The sequence below is a fragment of the Protopterus annectens genome, chromosome 9.part0, assembly GCF_019279795.1.
Source record: "Protopterus annectens isolate FY-2018-M chromosome 9.part0, PAN1.0, whole genome shotgun sequence".
Lineage (NCBI taxonomy): Eukaryota > Metazoa > Chordata > Ceratodontiformes > Protopteridae > Protopterus > Protopterus annectens.
In genome coordinates, this window is record NC_056743.1 from 1,019,031,860 (window position 1) to 1,019,056,695 (window position 24,836).

The following is a 24,836-nucleotide window of genomic DNA, read 5'->3' on the forward strand; positions in this document are numbered from 1 at the left end:
TCATGGGATATTACTGTGCCTCGAGCTTTCTCGAAGATGCGAGCTAGTGATGCGGCCGACTCTGAGCCGAGGATCGGCTCCAAACCCATGTGTAAGAACAAAGGCGAGATGAACAATTCACATGGATCGTTATGGTAAGACATAAGTTCTTATTTTCTTTCATTTATATTTGCATATGCATACACTACTACTATTCTAAGTACCTTCTGTCCTTTTCAGCATCACACAGTAAAACTTTCCCTGCCATCACCATAGTTGTATCTAATATTTTAATCTCTTCATTTTTAATAATACTACAGTACCTGAACATTTATTACACCCTATAGTCCATGCCACTTTTCTTTCAACATCATGTCAAATTCCACCGGATGTTAAGTTGTCTATCTCGCCTTCATTCTTGCTGCTTGGGATTGGAGCCAATCCTCGGCTCCGACTCGGCCATCTTCAATAGCTCGAGAGCTGTTTGCTGGCTCGAGGCTACCCCTTATCCCATGATGCCTAGCGACAGCTACCCAGATCTCGTTTGCCACTTCATCTGCGAAGTGTGTCGTTTTCTGGCTCAGGCTTGTATTTTCAAATTTTTTGTGTAGAAATATATTCCTATACTTCATAAAACTATTAGATAATTTACCTTTCTTAGTTTTATTCACTAGTGTGTGTTGCTGAGTACTTTGTTCTTTCATAGTCCCTTTTTAATTAGAACTTGTTTAAGTTAGAGAGTTCTCCCCTCCCCCACTCCCTTCCCCAAGGACAGCCGTTTAACTTAGAGGCTCTCCTTTCCTTCTGTTTTATTATCGTAAAAAAAAAAAAAAAAATGTACTTGTTTTTTTTTGTGGTTGAGTTATGTCTAAGGAAGCTAAAGTATCTGGCTTTAAAAAGTGTGAGCCGTGCTGTCAGAAAATGTCTCTGACAGTCGGGCACACTAGTTGCGTTTATTGTTTGGGCGCTGTTCACCTGCAGGACTCATGTTCTATCTGCCATGCCTTTAGTCCAAGAGTCCTGCAGGAGCGAAAGAACAAATTGATCCTTAGGGGTCTGTTAAAACTTCAGGATTCACCGGCAAGGAGTTCCCAGCCAGTGAAATCCCCAAAATCCTCTAAACCGTTGGCTCCTCCTTCGGAGCAGACTCCAGTACAGGATTTACAGAGTATATCGGTTCCGGCTGGCACCAACAAGACAACCCCTCCGTCTGCTCCATTGGATGTTTCTGAGCCATAAAAGGCTGAGATCCCCTTTGTGAGAGTCGGCTCATTTGGCTCCTTGGTCTCCATTACTGCAAAGTGAACATAGCCACCATTCTTCACACTCCTCTCGATCCTCTAGGCTGTCAGATCATGATGTGGAGAGAAGAGTAGTAAGTAGGTTGCTAAAATCACAGGCACTAGCTAAGTTATTGTCAAGCCCTCCTCAACAGGTATCTGCTCCGTCCACCTCATTTTCTGTTCCTTCTCTGACTCCATTGAGTTCAGAGCCGGAATAGTGGAACAGTTGGCTCCGATAACCATATCTCCTTTGGTTCTGACATCTGCTCCGATTCCCTCGATAGTACCTTCGATCGAGGAATCTGGATGCCAGTGCTCCCTAGTCGGCTCAGAGGGGGAGAGTAGCATCGGACCCTTGTCCGACCCCGTTCTCCCTCTCGGAGCGTCGGTGCAGGTGAGCTCGGCTCCAACATCGGCCTCGGAGCCGTCCCCCTCGGCATGGAGAAAGATTCCTATTTCTTCGGAACTGGAGCTTTCTCTGCCTCGAGGCAGGGACGCCTTTGAGGTCATGTAGAGTGTACTGTCCCCCGAGTCAGCTCCACTACCAGCCCCACTGGCTCTGTCCCCCGTAGTGTCTGTGCCAACCTCTGCTCCTCCTCCAGACCCCAAGCGTAGGGAACCGATGCTCCAGGACACCTCATTGGGTGTTTCCTCTTCTTCCGAGGCCTCCTCTGATCACTCAGAGGAGCCCCCTCAGAAGAAGTGCAAGTGGAAGCACATTGACTCTCCTGAGTCTGTCACTTCTGATACAGACTTAGATGAATCGGAAGGGTCCCCGAGATCCCCCTCTGAAGATGTTTCCTTCTCGGACTTCCTGGAAATGCTTAGGCAGAGGGGGAACTGGAATCCCCTAGCCGCTACCGAGGATGAGTCTTTATTCCTGGATGCTTTCGTTTCCCGACCTTCCACCTCCTGGATTTCTCCTCCTTTTGACCCACTTATGTCTGTAGTGGCTCTAAAGGCTTGGTCAGCTCCGGACACAGTGGAACCAGCTCTGAGGAGACCTGCCATGGTGGTAGCAGCAGCCACCAAAAAAGAGTTAGTGACCTCTTCATCTGTTCATCCCCCTAGCAAGGAGTCTGGGACGATAGACAGGTATGGAAAGCGAATGTTTGCTTCAGCGACCTTCTCCATGAGGTCCCTGAACTATCTGTCATTTTACTCGCCTTCAAAGGGATCTCCTTCAAGATCCTACAGCTGAGGGAGTACAAGCCAAAGTAGCTTCCCAGCTAGCGACGCTTAATTCTGTAGTTAACTCCTCCATGAGGCTCATTTCCTATGCAGCAGATGGAGCGAGTAGAGCCGCAGGCATGGGTGTGGCCCTCAGGAGGCATGCGTGGATGCGGCTGTGTCACTTTGCGGAACCCTTTCGAGTGTCCTTCACCAATACCCCCTTTGATGGCTCCTTTCCCTTTGGGCCACAGGTGAAAGACACGTTGACTAGGTGTGAGCAAGAAGGCAAGACTCTCTCTGCCGTGGGAGCCAATTTTTCCACTCCCTCTAGACCTTACCCCAAGGGTCAGAAGAGTGGGAAGATGTGGTTCCGTAAATCTCGGGGAGCCTTGCCTGACACATGTAGTGATTTTTCCTCCAGAGGCAGAGGGGGAAACAACAATAATAGATGCCGATCTTGTGGCATAGGGGGTCTGCAGACCCAGGGCAACAGAGAATCTTTCTCTGACAAGCCCTTCCAGCATCCCTGAAGGGTTTCCCAGCTACTCACCTCTGGAGGCAGTCAGGGGAAGACTTTCGCTACCCAAAAGCCTGGCAAAATTTAATGAGAAACCGACAATAGTTGAGTTAAAAAGAACCTTTATAGAGACAACAAAGCTTTCAGGCTGGAAAACCCTTTTTCAATGTATGACAACAGGTATATTAAAAACGCCCATATATATATAAAATTTAATGAGAGACAGATGGGTACGGTCCATTATATTCGGAGGTTACAAAATTCCCTTCCATCAATCCCCCTTACAGTCAAAGAAGGCCCTTCCAGATGTTCTACCCAATCTGAAGGAGCAAGCAGTAATAGAAGTTTCAAAACTCCAAAAAAAAAGAGCCATTCAGGAAGTCCCCGCAGACCAGCACGGATCCGGAACTTACTCAAGGTTCTTTTTGGTACCAAAAAAGACAGGGGACTGGAGACTGATTCTGGATCTCAGCCAACTAAACAAATCTGTACAAAGAACAAAGTTTCGGATGGTCACGCTACAGTCCATTCTACCCTTTCTGGGTCAGGACAATTGGATGTGCTCGATAGATCTTCAGGACGTGTACTACCATATCAAGATGGACAGATGCTCCAGGAGATTTCTTCGCTTTCGGGTGGGGGCCAGTCATTACCAGTTCAGAGCTCTGCCCTTTGGTCTCACCACAGCCCCCAGGGTGTTCACCAAATGTATGGCAGTCATCACAGCTCACCTGAGACGTCAAGGATTCCAGCTGTTTCCATATCTAGACGACTGGCTCCTCATTGCTATCACTAGGCATCAACTCTTACAAGCGCGGGATTATACAATCACATCTTGCACCCAGCTAGGTTTTACAATAAATTTCAAAAAAATCTGCCTTGTTGCCATGTCAATCTATCACTTACATAGGAGCAGACTTAAACACAAGGGAAATGTTTGCAAGGTTGCCACTGGAAAGTGTGTCCACAATTCATCAACATGTGCAAATCCTAATGCAGAGCAAAAGGATCCAAGTCAAGTATGTCCTTCAAACTCTGGGCTCCATGGCAGCTGCCATTTTTCTACTTCCATTAGCGCGTTTCCACATGAGAATTCTTCAGTGGTTTCTTTTCACGCAGTGGTCTTTCCAAGAGCTACCCATGTCTCACATGATCCTGATCACGGAGGCATGCAAAATGCACCTTTCTTGGTGGATGGTCTCCCCACTAGTTACTCTGGGCAGACCTTTCATACAACCCCCTCTGGTAGCCACAGTGACTACAGACGCCTCCGTGATGGGGGGGGGCATTATCTGGGCAGGACAGTCTAAGGCACTTGGCAACCTCACGAGTACCATCTGCACATAAATGTCCTAGAAATGAGAGCCGTGCTCCTAGAGTTGCAAGCTCTTCAAGACTCTCTTCCTTCTGGGACCATTGCAATTCAAACAGACAACATGTCAGTGGTGTGGTACATCAACAAGCAGGGCGCAACCAGATCTTACCCCCTGTGTCGATAAGCACTCAGACTTTAGCAGTGGGCGATTTCCTCCCAACGTTTTCTGATTGCGACGCACATCCGTGGGAGATCCAACGTCATAGTGGACAGGCTCAGCAGAGCTATCCTCATGCCTCACAAGTGGTCTCTGAATCAGAAAGTTGCGGATCTTATCTTCCGCAAATGGGGACAGCCTTGCTGCAATCTTTTTGCCACCCCCTTCAACAGCAAATGCAGCAACTACTTCTCCCTTCTTCCACTTCCAGGTCACATACCCAGAGATGCTATAGCCCACGATTGGCCTCAGGGACTTCTTTATGCCTGTCCTCCATTTCCCCTGATACCGAAACTCATACAGAAAGCAAAATCGTTGGGTTGCAAAATGATCCTCATTGCCCCCTACTGGCCTCTACAGATATGGTTCCCGTTCCTGCACCATTACCTTCTTGATCAGCCCTGGACTCGGGACCCGATTCCAGATCTCCTGATTCATCAATCAGGTGGGTTGCATCATTCCCTCCAAACTCTCCAGCTCACAGCTTGGTTGCTCCACTTCCAACCTTAGCCAAGTTTCCCAGCATTTTTCCAGCAGTCCATGAGATTATCGTTTACTCTCATAAGTCTACAACGAGAAAAACTTATGCTAGCAAATGAAAACGTTTTTCTTATTGGGCAGATGGATCCCTTCTCAGCCCCTGTCCACGAAATTCTGGATTTCCTAGCATAACTGTTTCACTCCGGGGCTGCTTCCGCTACTATTAGGGTACAGTTAGCGGCCATTTCTAATTTTCATATCGGTTCAAATTCTAACATCATGTCTCATAAGCTCTGTAAAGCTTTTTTGAGATGAACATCTCTTCTTAGACCTGCAGTGAGAGATCCCCCTCCTCCTTGGGACCTTAATTTAGTCCTAACTTTTTTAATTCTGCCTCCTTTTGAACCAACAGCATCCTGCTCCATCAAGTTTCTATCTTGGAAGACACTCTTTCTGGTAGCTATCACTTCAGCTAGGCGTGTCTCAGAACTTCAAGCACTGTGTTCGTCCTCCCTACCTGGTGGTTCACAAGGACAGAGTTGCTGTGAGGACTAATCCTTCGTTTCTTCCCAAAGTCTGCTCAGAAAATAATTTAAATCAATCTATAGATCTCCTTGTGTTCTTCCCAAATCATAGCAACAAGGCAGAGTACAAGCTCCACCAATTGGACGTTCATAGACAATTGCGTTTTTACCTACATAGAACTAAAGAAATAAGAAAGTCAGACCAATTATTCCTTTCTTATGCCTCAAACAAACAAGGTCTCCCAGTTCCCAAGTTGACCTTATCCAGATGGTTGTCCCACACTATTAGTTTTATTTACCAGTTAAGGAACAAAGAGTTACCAACTAAACCGAAGGGTCATTCTACTAGGGCATTAGCCACCTCCGTAGCTTTTCAGTCTAGGTTGCCCATGGATTCCATCAGTGCAGCTGGTACGTGGGCAAACCCTCATACCTTTATTTCTCATTACAAGGTGGATATGGTCTCCCGGAGCAGAGCTGACTTTGGTTCCACTGTTCTGAAGAGTCTGTTCCACTGAGCCACCCAGGATGTTAGGTGCTAGGGATGCTGTCCCAAACAGCAAGAATGAAGGCGAGATAGACGACTTAACATTAAGAAGTTATGTACCTACCAATAACGTTCCATGTTAGTTGTCTTCATCATCTCGTCTTCTTTCTTGCATCCCTCCCTCCGTCTCCCCATCCAAGTGGATCAAGAGGAGTCGTCCTTCACTGGCTGAGTATTCTTTATTTTTACTCTTCTGCCTAGGTCTTCCTAACCTATTCTAGTTTTTAGGATGTATGGAATAACCATTTTTTTGTTAACTGGTTTCTCTCATGTTATGTCTGGGATTAGCTACTTCAAATGAGATCTGGGTAGCTGTCGCTAGGCATCATGGGATAAGGGGTAGCCTTGAGCCAGTAAAAATAGCTCTTGAGCTATTGAAGATGGCCGAGTCAGAGCCGAGGATCGGCTCTGATCCCAAGTAGCAAGAAAGAAGTCGAGATGAAGACAACTAACATGGAACGTTATGGTAGGTACATAACTTCTTATTTCCTTTCATCTGTGCATCTTGCATGCAGAGGGCAAGTCTCTTGCTTGATGTATTTTTTCACACCATTCAAACATTATCATCCTTCTGACATACCTTTTCATGCTGTTCACATTCAGTGATGCTGTACATATTAATCTTTTCAAGCTTTTTTTCAGTTCTTCTTTTGACCCCCTTCTTCTGTTCCTCACCTTTCCCCAGTAGAACCTTCCACCTTTTTTCTAAGTCAGAGCTCACAACTACCTCCTCCTCTATCTCTGTTTCTAATATACCAAACCTGTTTTCAATGTGTATATCTGTTTCTTTTCATTTATTAGTTTCTAGACTTCATGTAGTGCATCTTGTTCTATATTTTCCTTTGTAGTTCTCCACCCCCATCATGTCATCATTCTCTTGTACCCCTTCTTAGGTAAAAAAAAAACTTGATCATCCCTTTCATTTTCTTCACAGTGTGTTTTTTCATTAGTTAGTGGGCAATCAAACCAGAAATGCTTCTCACTTCCACATTTCTTACAATATAACTTACATTTTTTTCTGGCACATCCAAACTCCCCACACCATGTTTTTAATCAATCCTGAATTGAGTATGATTCATTCCCACAGAAAAAAAAAATTGCTTTTGGTTGTTCCACAGTACTTAAAATTCCCCTTTCCCCACTTATCACATGCACATGCTGCAACTTATTTTCTGTTTTTAAAAGTTACATAAACTTCCCATACCCCAGTCCACACTTTTTGTCATCCACAACTTTTAATATCATGCATATCCTGATATAATCTTAGGGGAAAAAAACATTTTTAATTCCTTTTTTTTATATCGGTTGGTCTAAATTGTAATAGCTTTTTTTAATTGTAGATTTAAATTTTGGTAATCATAGTTCTTCTAAGGAAAAATATTACTTCTGTTTTCACATTCATTAACATATTTCTGCTAATGCAAATGTCTTGAGTTATTTCACACAAAGGTTCAGTTGCTGTATGTATGCACTTGCTACATGTGTCCCCTCTCTAACTAAACCATTTTTATAACATCCTTCTGTCTTTCTGTCAGCTTCTCATCATTAAATATTCTGTCAGTTACCACACTCCACTACATGGCCTCCCGATTCCTCTGGATTTGCTTCTTTCGTAATTTTTTATACAATAGTCATCCAGACTCCCTGATGCTGTGATGTTTAGCTCCAAAACATTTTTCCTTTTGAATTACACTTTCTGTGCTTTGCTTCTCCTTCTCCATCTCATCTCTACACACAGCCTCCATCTTAGATTCAGTGATCACTGGTAATAGCCCTCTAGTGCCACCTAGCTATCACTGCCAAAACAGTCCTTCATAGGTTCATAGGTTCATAGGTTCATACTAGGCTATCTGCCCAAGGGCATTTATAAGCCTAGCCCATAGTTATGTGGCTTTCGCCACCCCTTTAGTTTGAATAAAAACTATGCCTATCATTTTGCTGTGCCTCTGTCAAGCAGTGACGCTGAAGTAATCCCTGGGGTATATCTGCAATCTCCCATCCATTGGTCAAGATTCCTCTTGAACAAGACCAGAGAGGTGCTCTGCCTCACATGTACCGGGATTTTGTTCCACAGCATAGGGAGTCTCTGGGTGATGAATCTGTCCCTCCAGCACGTTCTATTTATAACCGTGTCAAGGTTTAAGTCTCCGCCCTTGTGGTTCTGAGGGATCTAGATTTTTGAGGTGAAGCATATTCATCAAATCTGGGTTTGACATGGCCTTATATGTCAGGCACAGGTCACCTCTGAGCAAGCGGTATGAGACTGAATAGAGCTGGAGTTCTTTCAGTCGGGCAGCATAAGACATATTTTGAGACCCTTTATCCTTTTGGTGAGGAACTTTTGGGGCCTTTCAAGCTGCAGCAGGTGTCTGGTCAGATACATTCGAACGGGCATTGTACTCAATCATAGGTCTAATAAGTGATGAGTACAGGGGACGATGACCTCCTTGATCTAGATGTGAATCCCTTCATGATCAGGTGGGTGATATAGAAGGTTTTCCTAACTACTTTAGCAACATGAGTGTCAAACGAAAGGCTACTGTCAACCTGGGTCCCCAGATCTCTGATGACTTTTCTGTGCTCAGTGGATTGCCACCTATATGGTAGCTAGTAGCCTTGTTTTTCCCAAAGGGTATGACTATGCATTTTTGGCGTTTAACTTCAGGCCATGGCTCTGGCACCAGTTATCCATTTCTGTGAGGCCCTTCTGGAGGATATCTGTGTCAGATGTGTTTTCGACTATGGCCCAGTTTGCAGTCATCTGCAAACTTTGTCAGCCATAACCCTCCTGTGTTTGCTTGTACTTCAGAAAAGTAGATGCCGAACAAGAGTGGACCCAGGACTGAGCCCTGTGGGACACCACTTGTGACAGGCTTTGAGTCTGACATGGCTCCAGCAACTCTGACCCTGTGGGTTCTGTCACTTAGCCAGTTTGCAACCCATCTTGTGATGTATGGGTTTACATTCAAGCTGATGAGTTTTTCGATGATACCTGAGTGGGGTATTGTGTGAAGGCCTTTGCCAGGTCGAGGTAGGCTGTATGGACTGCCTTTCCTCATCAATGGCCTTGGTGACTGTCTCAAAAGTCAACCAAGTTTAAGAGGCAGGATCTGCCTTTGACAAAGCCAAACTGAGTTGGATCCAAAGTCTGCAAGTTCCTATGTCTTTATTTATGAGTTCCATTATGATCCTCTCCATGGCTTTGCAGATAAGGCTTGTCAAGCTAATGGGCGGTAATTTCCAGGGTCTGTGGAGGCACCGCCCTTATGAAGTGGGACCACAGTCGCCGCCACTCCTTGATCCTGAGGTGAGGCTAAGATTAAACAGCTGTCCTAACTGTGGGTTTAATTCCTCATTGAGTTCATGAAGCACACAGCCGGGGACACCATCCGGTCCCATGGATGCTGTGTTTTTTGCCTTAGTGAGGACAGATCTCACCTGGCTGGAGATGTTTGGGGGCTACAATCCTCTGGAATAGATATCTCTCCTTTTGGGGGGGAGGGGGGGGAGAAGTTTGCACTGAACCTGTCAGCCAGTATGTTGGCAATGTGTGTAGGTTCAGTAATTTATAAAGTAGAGGAAGTTCCCCAATGTCTGGATCAATTTTCCCCTAGTCAGTATGAGTACCTGTTGGCTGTCCCCTGAATATAAGGCCATTGCCCTAGGGGGACTAATCCAGTCAACAAAAAGTGTGGATAAAATAAATGAAGATGATTCCCAGTCCAGCAAGCATGGGTGCTAGGTATGGCAGATGAGCCTTCACCCATGCAAAGAGGGCCTTTTTCATACAGCCAGACTTTCTGCACTTGCCTCCCTGTGCTGACAGCTGACTGTAAGCAGGAGCATGCAGTAACGGGCTGTACTGAACCTGTGGTCTTCCCCCTGGCCACAGGGCATACACACCTTCCAAGCAGCCCCCCCCCCCCCCCCCAACACCACATCCACAGTTCCAAGTCCTGGTCACCAACAGTGTTTGCATAGTAACTTCTAGTACTTTCCATCCCCCAGGATAGGCACAGTCATCCTCCCTGTCATGTTGTCAGGCACACAAGTCACTGTTTGAACTGTGGTTGCCTGAGCCGTAATCAGGGCTTCATTCCTCTATGCTACTGGAGCAACAGGTCAGTGCACACTTTGCCAGGATGGCTACATACCACTGTTGCCTTTTTTAAGAGTCGTTCTATCAAGAGTATTTGAGAAGCTGCTGCTTAGACTTCTATAATCTCCTGTAACACCTTTCTCAGCAGTAAAACTTGCTTTCCCAAACCAGACGTAGTGCAGTATTTTCCAGTGCAGTACTGAATGACTTGATTTAATTATCCTTCTTTGTTCATAGTTAGACCAGTAACTGCATGGTACTGTCTAGATCATGAAATGTCTTGCAGAATTGCTCTTCATGGTAAATGTCCCACTTTCACTCCTGGTTTTGCCTGGTCTTAGGATTTCTCTTTATTCTTTGCATATTATCACTGCGATTGTATGTGCTTGTGGATCTTGAGGATATCTTGCAATGGCCCTTTTTAGTATTGGTTATTTTTCCTTCAGTACCTGCCAGCTGTCAGGCTCCATCCGTTTGGTCCTGAACCTATTCATTCTCCTTTGGGTATCCTAAGCTCAGTAGCAAGAGCTGAACAGAGGTGCCATCATTTAGGCAGCCATGCAGGTGATTTGTGTCTTTGCTTCATCTGCAGCCTGTAAGGGCAATTTTATTGGATTTAATCCCACCCCAGATAGCTGACTGAAATACGTGCATCAGTGGGGAGGACTGTGCCCTCCCCATGCAAGTGTTTGCTTCCACACACATACTGATGAGAGCTGTTGCCACCAGCTTGTGGTACCCACTTCTCCCAGTATTATCAACCTTACATCTCTCCTACAGTCTTCCTGCCTTTCATGGCCTGCAAGATTCCACTTTCTGGTGTCAGAACAGTGGGCCAGGATCCCCCCCAGGATGAATGAGATGGCACTGGCTACTCACTCACATCCCCTCCTAGCCAGCTTCCCCACTGCCTACTGTTAGTCAAATTTGGGTCATCTAGTTTGCAGCGATGCTTTAGCCATGTACACCACTGTACTGAGTTTATGCTACAGTAGTGCTATACTGTAAAGCACATACCCTGTATGCAGTTGGGTGTTTGAAGAGGGCATTCTTTAATGCAGTAGATTTTCAAATGGGGACAGGAACATTTGTTACCATTGGTTCTAACCAAGATGCAGCATGAAAAAGAAGAGAAGATACCATAAGCTATACTTGCTTTTATAGCCTGATTTCTGACTGTTGGCTTATAGTGGAAGCTGTTTTGTACCCCTAGGGACAATTTAGATGCTTTCCTGATCTGGCTGGGAGATCAATGGTCCACAATTAATCTTGTATATTTTCTGAGAGTCTTCGAGTGTTGAAATATGTTTATAATGGTGAGTACCCTTGCAACAGCTATAGTTGATTCTTCTCTGGGTTGGACACCTTAAAAGGTAAGAGGAGGTTATATCTTGGACCAGATAAGGAGTTCAGTATTAGGGTGTGCCAGTGGTGATTCAGAGAGAGACATGAGAGTTGAAAGAAAAAAGCCAGTGGTACACTGGTACTCTGGCCGTGTTTAGTTGGGGTAGATTCTTGCCTTCTCACAAAACTGTGTTGAACACCGCATAAAACACCATGTGTTCTCTCTTTAATTGCAGACAGCACTGTGTATGCATCAGTAGGCAGATGTCCTTCAAGAATGCAACTGCAGTCCTGACATATGGGTTGTCCTGCCTCAGGCAGCCCTTCGGTCGGCCAGATTCCAAAGTCTGGGTCCGGCGTCGGCCGATGTCGCCTCCTCCCCGACGTCAGAGCGGCTGGAGTATAAAGGCATCAGCCGACGCCATCTTCTTCAGTCTTTCTTGCCGCGCGGTGCCCGAAGCAGAGACAGTTCGCAAGTGCTGGTCGGTCAGCTCCTGTGTTTCAGTTACCGAAGTCATCTAAAAGCTAAGTACCCCATTGTGGAACATTTTTTCTTGCCTCAGCCGATGTCAGAACAAGTTAATAATTGTTTGTCTTGTGATAAACAAATACCTCATAAGGACTTTCATTCCTACTGCCTCCCTTGCCTGGGCCCAGACCACGACGTCTCGGCCTGTGCCGCCTGTGCTTGCTTTAATAAGCGCACTCTCAGGCGCCGGGCAGAGTTTGCCGAAGACTTTTTCGGCGAGTCTTACGCTTACAACATGCCGTCGGAACAACCGACAGCACAAACTGCCAAGAAACGAAAGGACCGGGACCGACATCCTCGGCCCGCGTCTTCCACCGATTTAACACCTAAGCCCTCCGCGAGTGCTTCGGTCCCTTTGGAAGCGGTAATTCAACTGCTCCAGGCCGACGACACCACGTTAACTCATCCCTCGGTCTCAGAGGCTACTCCGGTGCCGGTTGTTGATTTTCCTCCAGAAACCGAAGTTCTGGATCTACCCGACACCATTCCAGTGGACAAAGGTTACCCCTGCACGTGGGGCAGCTAGGCCTCCTGTATCCATGTCAATCAAGGCCTTTGCACGTGCTAAGGCCGCCAGCCAGGCCAAGGCCCATCCCAAGCCTGTTTCTCAGGCCCCTTCTGACAAATCATGTCTCTGGCTGCAGATCTTATTTCTCTTATTAGGGGGTCTCAGCCTCACCCAGACAGAGGTTCTCAGCCGCCTGCAGAAAAAAGGCCTAGAACTGAGCAGGCAGACAACCTCTCTTCAGATGAAGCCTCTGGGGATTCAGAGCATTCAGAAACCCAAGAAGAATCCTTCCAGGCCTATGAGGACTCTGATGCTGAGGAATCTATTCCCTCTGCCTCCCCTCCAGAGGATTTTTCTTTCGGTGAAGTCCTCCACTCCATGAGGGAGCATTTTAAGTGGCAGGGTCAGGAATTTTCTGATTCCAGGAAAAGGCTAGGTACCTTCCTTAAGTTACCCCAGCACAGACCTTTAGCTATCCCGCCAGTTTTGGATGTCCTGGATGATGTTTTCTCCGACTCCAGTGCTTCACCTGATTCTCTCCCTCCTGCTCCTGTCAAGCCAGACCAATATTACAGGGTCCCTGACACTCACAAGCATCTCTTTAAGGCCCACTCTGTGGATGTAGAAACTATTTCACAGTGCCCCAAAGGAGTGGCTACCTCCTCAGCCAGGAATCCACTGCCAGCTGACAGGGAAGCAAGGTCCCTGGAGAGATGGGGTAAAAAAGTCTATACCTCTACCACCCTTGCCATGAGGTCTCTTAACTGCCTTTTTCATATGTTTCAGTACCAGGACTATTTACTGGATGATTTGCAGAAAAAGATAGCCTCTCCTGAGCCTATAGATAGAAAGGCATTGCAGGATTTGGTTCATAATACCAAACAGGTTAGTAATCATTTTCTACAGTGTGGCTATGATGCATTGGAGGCTTCATGTAGGGCAGCTATGACAGGGGCTGTTATCCGTAGACATGCTTGGTTGAAAGAACAACCACTGCCAGATTATGTTAAAGTAAAGCTCCTGGATGCACCTCTGGATAAACAGAAGCTTTTTGGAGCTAATGCTCAGGATGTGTTGAAATCTATTGAAGAAAAGGCAAAATCAGTTCAAACAGTAAAGGATTTCCTCCAGGTTCAGCCGGAATTGGCCTTCAAAGAATTGGTCCTTTCCAGACTCTTGACAAGTTTCAAAGGGGAAAGAACAGGCGTGCACAAGGTAGAGGGCAGTACAGAGGCTCCTACAGGGGACGCCAATGGCAACCACAAAATCAAAGAAATGGCACAGGTAGTACACCTGCACCACAGGGACAATCACAATGACTTACCTTTCACTCCGCCTACCAAGGCTCAAAGAGAAGCACCTATAGGCGGAAAATTATCTCTATTCTCAAAAAACTGGCACATTATAACAAAGGACAACTGGATTCTGGACATAATAGACAGAGGTTACAGGTTCCACTTCTATACCTTACCAACAGGACAAGGCATGCCAAACCTGCCACAAAATCAAAGGGCAGAGGCACTCATAGAAGTCTCAAAGCTGTTACAAATAAAAGCAATAGAGAAGGTTCCTCCTCAGGAACAAGGCCAGGGATTTTATTCAAGACTGTTCCTTGTTCCAAGAAAAGAAAACAATGGAGGCCTATATTGGACTTGTCCGTTCTAAATACTTTTCTCATGGTGCCAAAATTCAAGATACTGACGTTACAGCAACTTCTTCCCATGCTGGGCAAGGGGTCTTGGCTGGTTACTCTGGACCTCAAGGAGGCATACCTGCATGTCCCTATCAGACACAGTTGCAGAAGATACCTCAGATTTCTTGCAGGAACAGAGCACTATCAATTCTCAGCATTGCCGTTTGGCTTATCTACTGCGCCCAGAGTATTCACGAAATGCCTGACATCAGTAGTGGCACATTGCAGGCACCAGGGGATTCAAATATACCCTTACCTGGACGACTGCCTAATACAAGCAGATAGCAAAAAGACCTTGATAAGGCACTTGGATTACGTCATACAATTGCTGCAAGCTTTGGGATACACAGTCAACATTCAAAAATCAAGATTACTGCCATCCCAAGAGATTACATTTCTAGGAGCAAAACTGGACACACAATTACAAATGGCTTTACTCACAGAGGAGAAACAAGAACAGTTAACAGCTTACTTCAGAGGCCTAGCAAAATTAACCCACCTGACCGCAAGGAAAACCTTGCAGGCCCTGGGGTACATGGCATCTTGCATTCTTCTAATCCCTCTGGCAAGACTACACATGAGAAAGCTGCAATGGTACCTAAAAAGCTTGTGGTCGCAACACAGCCACAACCTAGAAGACATAATACCACTCATACCATGCCTGCAAAGGGAATTTCTGTGGTGGGCTCAAGCAAGTCACTTAAACGAAGGCATGCTTTTCAACAAACCTCCAGCAAGTCAAACTATTACAACAGATGCCTCAGACCTTGGATGGGGGGCGCACATGGACGGCAGATGCATTCAAGGGCAATGGACTCCCATGGAGATGCATCAGCACATAAATCAAAAAGAGATGTTGGCAGTGATACATGCAATAGAAGCCTTTGGAAAATCTCTTCAACAAGGTCATCTGCTAATAAGAGCAGACAAACACCACTGTCGTGTGGTACATAAACAAGCAAGGGGGCACTCATTCCTACCCCCTCTGCAGACTAAGAATGATTCTTTGGGAAAACTCCCTGAAACTGAACATCTACTTGCAAGCCCAGTTTGTTCCGGGCAAGGACAATGTTCTGGCGGACAGATTGAGCAGAAATTTCTTGGATCCACACGAATGGATGCTACACCCACGCATTTTCGCACAAATAGCATCTGCATGGGGAAGACCAGACATAGACCTCTTTGCATCTCATCTCAATCATTACCTGGAAAAGTTTTGCACAAGGATACACCATCCTCTAGCTTGGAGAACGGATGCTCTTTCCTTCAGCTGGAATGCTCTAACAATTTATGCATTCCCTCCTCTACCTTTGCTCACCAAGGTGTTACTGAAGATCAAGGCAGAACAGCCGAGAGGAATCTTGATAGCTCCAGACTGGCCAAGGCAACACTGGTATCCACTACTATTGAGCATAACTCACTCCAAACCGTGGCCCTTGCCTCAATGGCCTCTGCTCCTGACTCAACATAGTTACAAGACTGTTCATCAGAACCTGCAAACCCTAAAGCTGACAGCCTGGAGAGTTCCATGATCCAGACACATGATTCACTCTCCAAAAAAGTTCAGGAAATTTTGCTGGAGGCACGCAGACCTTCCACCAGAAAAACCTATTCGGCCAAATGGAAGAGATTCACCATCTGGGAATGTCAACAAGGGCCAGGGTGCATCATTGGTGAACATACCTCAGATATTGGAATACTTGACAGAAATGTTTCACAGTGGCCTCTCATACTCTTCCATCAAAATCCACGCTTCAGCTATCTCAGCACATTACAGCTGTGATCCACCTGTGTTCTCGCATCCTTTGCTAAGACAGCTTCTAAGAGGCATAAAGAATATCAAACCTCCAAGGAAGCTACCAATCCCTGCATGGGACCTCAATTATGTCTTGGAAAAATTAACTCTTCCTCCTTTTGAATCAGCAGCATCTTCAGAAATGCAATTTCTCTCTTGGAAAACGTTTCTCCTGTTGGCAGTCACTTCAGCAAGAAGAGTCTCGGAGATACAGGCCCTCATGGCAGTTCCTCCCTTTATCATCTTTCATCAGGACAGAGTTTCCCTTAGGACCAATCCTTCATTCATGCCTAAGGTGGTATCCAGAGTGTCTCTAAACCAAGCAATTCACCTGCCTACTTTCTTTCCTAATCCTTAAAATAAAGGGGAAAGGTTGCTGCATACTTTAGACATTCACAGACAACTACGCTACTACTTGGACAGAACAAAGTCCACCAGGAAGTCTGACCAACTGTTTGTAGCCTATGCTGCCGGAGTGCAAGGGAAAGCAGTCACCAAACAAACTATCTCAAAATGGATTGGACACTGCATCAGATTCTGTTGTTCTTTTCATGGAAAAAGTGTGCCAGCTAATATTAGACCACACTCCACCAGAGCTATGGCCACATCCACAGCTTTTCTAAGGGGAGTGGCTACAAAAGACATTCTAGAGGCTGCTACATGGAGCTCCGTGCATACATTTACCAAACACTACAACCTGCCATTATACTCCAGATCCCGAGCAGGCTTTGCTTCGGCAGTCCTGCAGGGCCTTCTAGCTACACCATCTCTTGCTTCGTCTTACCACCCCCAGCTTGGCTATGGTATTCAACCCATATGTCAGGACTGCAGTTGCATTCTTGAAGGACATAGTACAGTTTTGTACCTACCATAAATGTAGATGTCCAATAGATATGCAACTGCAGTCAGGTTTTCCCTCCCTCCTACCCCTCTGTTTTTCCCATTTTGGGTCCTTACTCCCCTTACCTATCAGCTGGGGATATATGTTATGGTGTATCTGTTTATTACTGTTGTGCATGTCTGATATTATCTGTTTATCCATTCACCAAATTTAGCCTTCATTGGAGGGCACCTGGCATCTGGGGCAAGAAACACTGAAGAAGATGGCGTCGGCTGATGCCTTTATACTCCAGCCGCTCTGACGTCGGGGAGGAGGCGACATCGGCCGAAGCCTGACCCAGACTTTGGAATCTGGCCGACCGAAGGGCTGCCTGAGGCAGGACAAACCCATATGTCAGGACTGCAGTTGCATATCTATCGGACATCTACAGTTATGGTAGGTACAAAACTGTACTGTTTCTATAGTAAGCAGAAGCGGTTTCTATTTTCCACTTGCAGTGTAGGTATTCTATCTTTTCTGCCACAGTTTATTGCACAGAATGCATGTATAAAATTGCTTGTCTGTCCTGGCATTAATGCATTGTTTTGTTTACTTTAGCAACTCAATGCCATCATAGCAGCCTCTGCTTCAGTGAAGTCATCTCCAAAGCTGAAGAGAATGCTAGAGGTAGGTGAAAATATTCATTTTTTGCTGATTGCTATGGTAGTCTGTGACTGAAAATAAATGATGTTAATTTTGTAATTTCCTGTAATGAGCTCAGGAGAATATAAAAAGCTTTGGTGTTGCATCCCTGCACATGGTCCAAGGGTCTTTGTGTGCTGTATCCTGCAGATGTTTAGAGAAATGGGAATGCCCCTATATCCCCCCCCCCCCAGGCCATGCAGAATGGGAATATCACTCAGTAATATCTTGAAGGTGGTTTGAAAAATGGATAGCCCCAATGTGCTGTGTAATACCTGGTGTCTCTGGGTATGAGAGAACATCATTGTGTACTACCCTCAGGGTTTCTTCGGGAATAAAGGCAGACTACATAATATAAATGAGAGTTTAGACTTAGAAGAGCCCTAATGTGTGATGTAATGAAAGTACCTCAGTGAGTGGGTGAATTCTTATCTACAAATGTTCGAACTGATCACTGCTGCAGTAGCCTAAGCTATATGTATTGTATATCCTTCTAAGGGTTATAACAGCTGGCAGGCTTCCAAAGCTTCAGGGCACCATCCATGTGCCTAAACCTTTAACTTGAACTGAGCTGATTAAAAGGTTTGGACAACAAGCCCTTCAGATCTTTCATGCTATAGAAGAGAGCACCAATCTGCAGGCTTTTGAGGATGACTTTCAGTTTGCTGAGCAGATAGGTTCCCTTTAGAGGAAAAAAACTTCCACATTTATTGTTTACACTTACCTTCTTGTTTAGGAAAGTATTTTTTAAGCTAGAAATTGGTGTTTTTGTTGACTGTCGCACAACTTTACAGTACTTTTAAAACAGGTGTCAACTTTTGTTTCTGGCAGTTCAAAAGTTGTTTTAAATATTGTAGAGAAGTGTGAGATACCAGCCACGAACTGTTTGTTTTAAATATTCTAAAGCTATTTTGTTCTGTGGAGAAACTTTGTTTAAATCACTTTTTGGTTTACTGTGTTTTAACTAGAAAGAGGTCCTTTTGAGTAGTTTTTATATTTTATTGTCATGTGCTGCTTAGCTGTCTTGGTAAAGAAGCAACATTTTTGGCTTGACCATGGAATAAGCTACTGGTATCACTGTTCGTACCTTTTCCAGCCACAGAAAGAAAAAGTTAATTAGAAGGACATTGCCACCACAGCAGGCTGGCAGTTTGCCTTTGCTGCAGGTGGGAGAGACTACTGTGGCCAAAGCTGGTTCCTTTGGGTACTCATTTTTTTCCCCACGTCTGTGTGCTGTTGTCAATACAGCCACTATGGACTGGAGGATAGCTACATCCTCCCTGGTTGCTGGGTTTCCCCTCCAGGGGCGAGGAAGAGACACTCTTGTTGATCTTGAGAATGGAAGCAGGGAAGGTGCCCCCAGATCACCAGAATGTTGTGCCCATCTGTGGGGAAATTGTTGCTGCCATTAATAAACCTGTTTGCCCCTTCTTTCCTGTCAAAAAGAAATGGAAAACTAAATTATTTTCTCCTGCACCAGTTCCACTCGACAGGAGTAGTTTATTGGGTCTTGCTCAGGGTCTTGTGCAGGCTATTGACCCTTCTTGTAAAGTGGCTTCTGATAAAAGAAAAAGAAATTCCTCTTTTCTTTAAGAAATTTTGGAAATTGAATTTGTAGAGGAATGTGATGGATGGATACAGGTTTTTTTCCTCAGATTTCTGATTCAGGCTCCGAGGAGTGCATGGTATATGGGGATCTCTCTGTGAGGGATTTTCTTTCTCTGAGACTATTTCCAGAATGTGTCAATGTTTTCAGTGGGAGAACATTGAGGTTTCTCAGTCCTTCAGAACATATTGTTGAGTTGTTACAGCTGGACTGACCAGAGCATTCGCCCATGCCCCACTGTGCTGTCAGTATTGGAGTATGTGGTTGTCAGTCAGTGGTTTCTCTGAAGCTAGCCTGCTGTGCCTAAAAAAAGCAATGTAACCGGTATACATTCAGGGATAGTGTTTCTGTGGTTTTGCAGTATTTGTGAGAGTTGTTTTCCTGAGATCTGCCTTACTCCTCTGTCAAGGTTCATTTGTCGGCCATTTTAGCATTCTGCCCACGTTATCCCCTTCTTTTAAGGCATTCTCATTGTCAAAATGTTTTGGAAAGGGGTATTATACAAGAGACTTTGCAGAAAACCTCTTTCTCCTCCTCAGGATCTTAATTTTGTGTTAGAGAAGCTAAAACTTGCTCCATTTGAACTAGCTAAGTTAGCTGACTTGATGTCCTTAACATGGAAAACAGTTTTACTGATTAATTGCTATAACTTCTGCAAGAAGGGTATTTGAGTTGCAAGCTCTTATGGTTAGTCAGCCCTACCTCATTTTCCACAGAAGTGGGGTTTCTTTGAGAAATAAACATTTTTTCATGCCTAAAGTAGTATTAAAGTTTACTTTGTCAATCTGTCCATCTCTCTGTTTTCCTTCCTGAACCTATACATGAGGGAGAAAAAGGATACTTCATACCTTGGATGTCCACAGACAATTCCGGTACTATCTTGACAGAACTAAATATTTAAATGTTTTGATAATTGTTTATTTCTTGTGAAGGTAAGAATGGGCAACCCGTGTCAAAACAGACTATTTCCAAAAGGTTGTCTAAGGCTTACCTTTTGTTCTACTCACTATAATAAGAAAACTATTCCAGGCAGGGACAAAACCCCCCACACTACCAGGGCTTTGGCTTCATCTGTGGCTTTTTGAAAAGGGATGGATTCTATAAGTATTCTAGAATCTGCTACTTGATCCTCTCTACATACTTTTACAAAGCACTGTAAGCTTCATTCCTTCTGTATGTCTAGGTCAAGCTTTGCTACGACCATTCTCCAGGGCCTCCTGGCCTCTTCTCCCTCCACCTCCCAGATGTAGTTACCTGTGGTAATCTACCCATATAGCGGAGGCTACTGTAGCAGTGATCAGTATGATGAACTTAGTACAGATGTTCCTCCCTACATCCCTATTGTTTCTGGAGCATTTTTATGCCAGGGTGTGGATATTTGCTTTTTATTACTACTATTCAGGGCTCAGCCTCCCTCTGTCTTTTAGTCAGCTTAGCTCAAGCTCCTTGACAGTATGGCTGCCCTGAAGTTTGGTAGAATATAACCCATATAGCTAAGCCTACTGCAGCAGTGATAATTCGAACATCTAGTGTTGTGGTAAGTTCAGCTTGCACAACTGTACTTTCTTGTAATTGCAGATCTTTAAGGAGAGGTCACTGCTACAGTATAGCATCCCTTCTTCCCCCTTTTGGTAAAGTTCCTTTTGGTAAAATGGTAAGAAGCTGCTCATTGCAATTATGAGGCAATAAACTTTTCTAGAACTGATTTTATTGTGCTACAGTCAAGTACAAGGGGTATCCATATTACTGAGACGGCTTGCTTGCGGTATGTATTTGTACTGTAGTTCCAGTCATTTATGTGCAGGTGTTTGCGCTGTTCAGCACAACATTTTTCCAAGCACATGCACACACTTTTGCAGGGAATACAGGCTCAGAGAACCAAAAGAAGCAGAATTTCACAGCAGGATATATAAGTAAACCTCACACAAATTATGGTAGTACTTCAGAAGGCACAAGGTCTGCATTGATCTTTGCAGGATGAAGCAGCTAGTGGAAACAATCAAGGAGGAACACAGCTGTACCGATATGTAAGCAAGCCCAAATATTATGATTTATTGTTACAGTGATCTCTTCCAAAGATTTAGTGTTGTAACGCATACCTTACGTAGCTGTACTTTTCTTCCCCAGAAAGGTGTCAAATAAAAAAAACAAACTTTCTCTATTAAGCTGTTACGGGAGACCCAGAATGTTTCCCAAAGGAGTTGTAAATCCTGATCATTACTTATGACACTGGTTGTTCTACTCCCTCTTCTTTCAGGTTTTGAAAGAGAAGAACAGCTTTCTTTCTTTGTGAACTTCAGTACCTTCTATCAACACATCCAATGCATCCGGTTATAAATAGTCACTCTTCTGGCATCTTGCCTCTCTTGCCACAAGGCATCTGGACAGTGTTATTTGACATGATGGGTGCCTTTTGGTACATGAGTATCTCGGGTCCTTATAGACATGTTTTTAATCCCCCTTGGACTGTCATCACTTCCTGTACAAAATGCTACTGTATGGGCTTTCCTGTGCACCCTGAATGTTCACAAGGGTGTTGTCAAATGGCGGTCAAACCTTTGCAGAACAAGGATCTTCATGTGTTTCCTTGTTTTGACAACTGGACACTCATGGCCTTGTCAAGGGATGTGCCATGCAGTCAAATCTTTTATGGCTGTAGAGACTAAATAACCCTAAATTGGTAGTAGTTCCCTTTGATCCCCTCTTAGAGGATTGCCATTTTAGGAAAGGCAGTGGCACTCTTCAGTATTAGTCATTCTTGCCTACAGATGTGACCCAGACAGTCACTAAATTGGCAGCTTGGGTGAAGATGCAGCAAAAGCTCCAGGTTTGGACCCTGCTGTAAATTCTGGGCTTAAGGGCTGCTTAATTCTTCATGGTGCCATTTGCGTGCACAGGCTTTGTGATGAAGTTTGCATGCCACAAGATGCTGGCTTTGCAGTGGATTCTGAGGTGTCAGTGGTTGCAGAGCTACTACTTACTCACAGATCTGTTACTGATGTCAGACTCCTGTCACCTGGCACTGGAGTAGTGAAGAGCTTCCACCAATTCACAGGTGAGCTTTCAATTTTTCTTGTTAAATCAGTTGCAGTATATAATCTATTCTTTGCTGGTAGATGGTGCTTGTATCTTATCTCTGCTCCTGTGCAGTTGAAGGGATAATGATTCCCACTGGAGAGAGGTCTTCACATCTGCTAGATGGATCTTTGAGCATTCCTCCTGGTTTTCTGGGTCACGAAGGAGAAGCTGCATATGGGTGCCCCACCCAAGTTGATCTGACAACCAGTGTATCATGTACAGTGCAATGAAAAAGTATTTTCCCCCTTCCTGATTTCTTATTTCTTTGCATGTTTGTCGCACTTAAATGTTCCAGATCATCAAACAAATTTAAAGATTAGACAAGGATAACCCAAGTAAACACAAAATGCAGTTTTTAAGTGGTGATTTTATTTAAGGAAAAAAAATATCCAAACCTACATGGTTCTATGTGAAAAAGTAATTGCCCCCTTGTTAAATCATAAAGTAACTGTGGTTAATCACATATTTTGGGAAAGCTGAGTTCAATTTCAGTAGCCACACACAGGCCAGATTACTGCCAGACCTGTTGAATCAAGAGATCGCTTAGATAAAACCTGTCAGACAAAGTGAAGTAGGCTAAAAGATCCAAAAAAGGAAGACATCATGCCACGATCTAAAGAAATTCTGGAACAGATGAGAAACAAAGTAATTGATGTCTGTCAGTCTGGAAAAGGGTACAAAGCCATTTCTAAAGCTTTGGGACTCCGGCGAACCACAGTGAGAGCCGTTATCCACAAGTGGAGAAAACATGGAACAGTGGTGAACCTTCCCAGGAGTGGCCGGTCTACAAAAATTACCCCAAGAGTGCAGCGACGACTCATCCAAGAGGTCACAAAAGAACCCAGAACAACATCTAGAGAACTGCAGGCCTCACTTGCTTCAGTTAAGGTCAGTGTTCATGGCTCAACCATAAGAAAGAGACTGGCCAAAAATGGCTTGCATGGCAGAGTTCCAAGGTGAAAACCACTGTTGACCAAAAAGAACATAAAGGCTCGTCTCACTTTTGCCAAAAAAAATCTTGATCCACAAGATTTTTGGGAAAATATTCTGTGGACTGGCGAAACAAATGTTGAACGTTTTGGGAGGTGTGCGTCCCGTTACATCTGGCGTAAAAGTAACCCAGCATTTCAGAAAAAGAACATCATCCCAACAGTCAAACATGGTAGTGTGATGGTCTGGGACTGCTTTGCTGTTTTTCGACCTGGATGACTTGCTGTGATTGATGAAACCATGAATTCTGCTCTCTACCAAAAAGTCCTGAAGGAGAATGTCCGGCCATCAGTTCGTGACCTCAAGCTGAAGTGCCTTTGGGTTCTGCAGCAGGACGATGATCCAAAACACACCAGCAAGTCCACCTCTGAGTGGCTTAAAAAAAAATGAAGGTTTTGGAGTGGCCTCTATATTAGAACGTTGACAGCTTAGGTTGTTGAATCCCTAAAGATAGACATCTAAGCATTGAAATCTAAAAATCGTGAACAGCCATTCTTTCCTTGGGAAAGAATTGCTAGGCCATCGCGAAACAAAACAAACTAGTAAACCCAAACATAGTGGGGGGCTTCACCCCCACACCCCCCTAACTAAATATACCAACTCCGAGATCGCTCTTCATTGGGGAAAGGGCAAATCCTGATAACAGCCAAGCAAATTTTCCCTAGGAAAGAATTTTCATATGTGGCCATTCGCGATTTTTAGATTTCGATGCTCAGGTGTCGATTTTTAGGGATTTAGACAACCTAAGCTGTCGACTTTTTAATAGGAACCTGCCAAGTCAGTCTGGATTTGAATCCAATTGAGTTGCTGTGGCATGACCTTAAAAAGGCAGTTCATGCTCGGAAACCCTCCAGTATGGCTGAGTTGAAACAATTCTGCAAAGAAGAGTGGGCCAAAGTTCCTCAACAGCAATGTGAAAGACTCATTGCCAGTTATCGCAAACACTTGATTGCAGTTGCTGCTAAGAGTGGCACAACCAGTTATTAGGTGTGGGGGGAAATTACTTTTTCACATAGGGCCATGTAGGTGTGGATAGTTTTTTTTTCTTAAATAAAATCATCACTTAAAAACTGCATTTTGTGTTTACTTGGGTTATCTTTGTCTAAAATTTATATTTGTTTGATGATCTGAAACATTTAAGTGTGACAAACATGCAAAAAAAAATAGAAATCAAGAAATACTTTTCCATTGCACTATAGTATGTAAACAAGCAAGATAACATGCAGCTATACTCGCTTTACAGAGAGGTAGGTATGCATGTGTTTGTGTGTGTGTAGGAAGCAGTGGGCCATAGACAAAGGTATCAGTTTTTCAGCATTTCCTATCCTTTGTGAAGTGAACGTGCAAGCAGAATTAGTGAAGCAGTTTACCCAGCCCTCTTTGAACACTGTGGATTCAGGATCCATGTCTCTATCTAATTTTTCAGAAGTAAGGTACTGCAGAGATTTACCCTTTCATGGCTTGTGAAGACATATTTCCCTCTGTTTTGCTCAGTATAGCAGAGCAACTGTGATTTTATAGTAGACTACTTCAGCCTTTATTAAAGTTAATTCCATTACATCTACTTGCCATTCATATGGATTCCAAACCATACTGGAAAGTTCAGGGAAGAAAGAACATAGCTAATTCTTATCACC

The 24,836-nt window shown here is 44.5% G+C and overlaps 1 protein-coding gene across 1 annotated transcript in view; it reads left to right on the forward strand.

Moving 5' to 3' along the window:
- FMNL3 (formin like 3) overlaps positions 1-24,836 on the forward strand; it is a 1,635,345-nt gene that overhangs the window by 1,256,434 nt on the left and 354,075 nt on the right. The window contains exon 18 of the mRNA XM_044082195.1: positions 17,442-17,510. Within this exon, the coding sequence (XP_043938130.1) occupies positions 17,442-17,510 (69 nt within the window). The remainder of the gene's footprint in view (positions 1-17,441; positions 17,511-24,836) is intronic.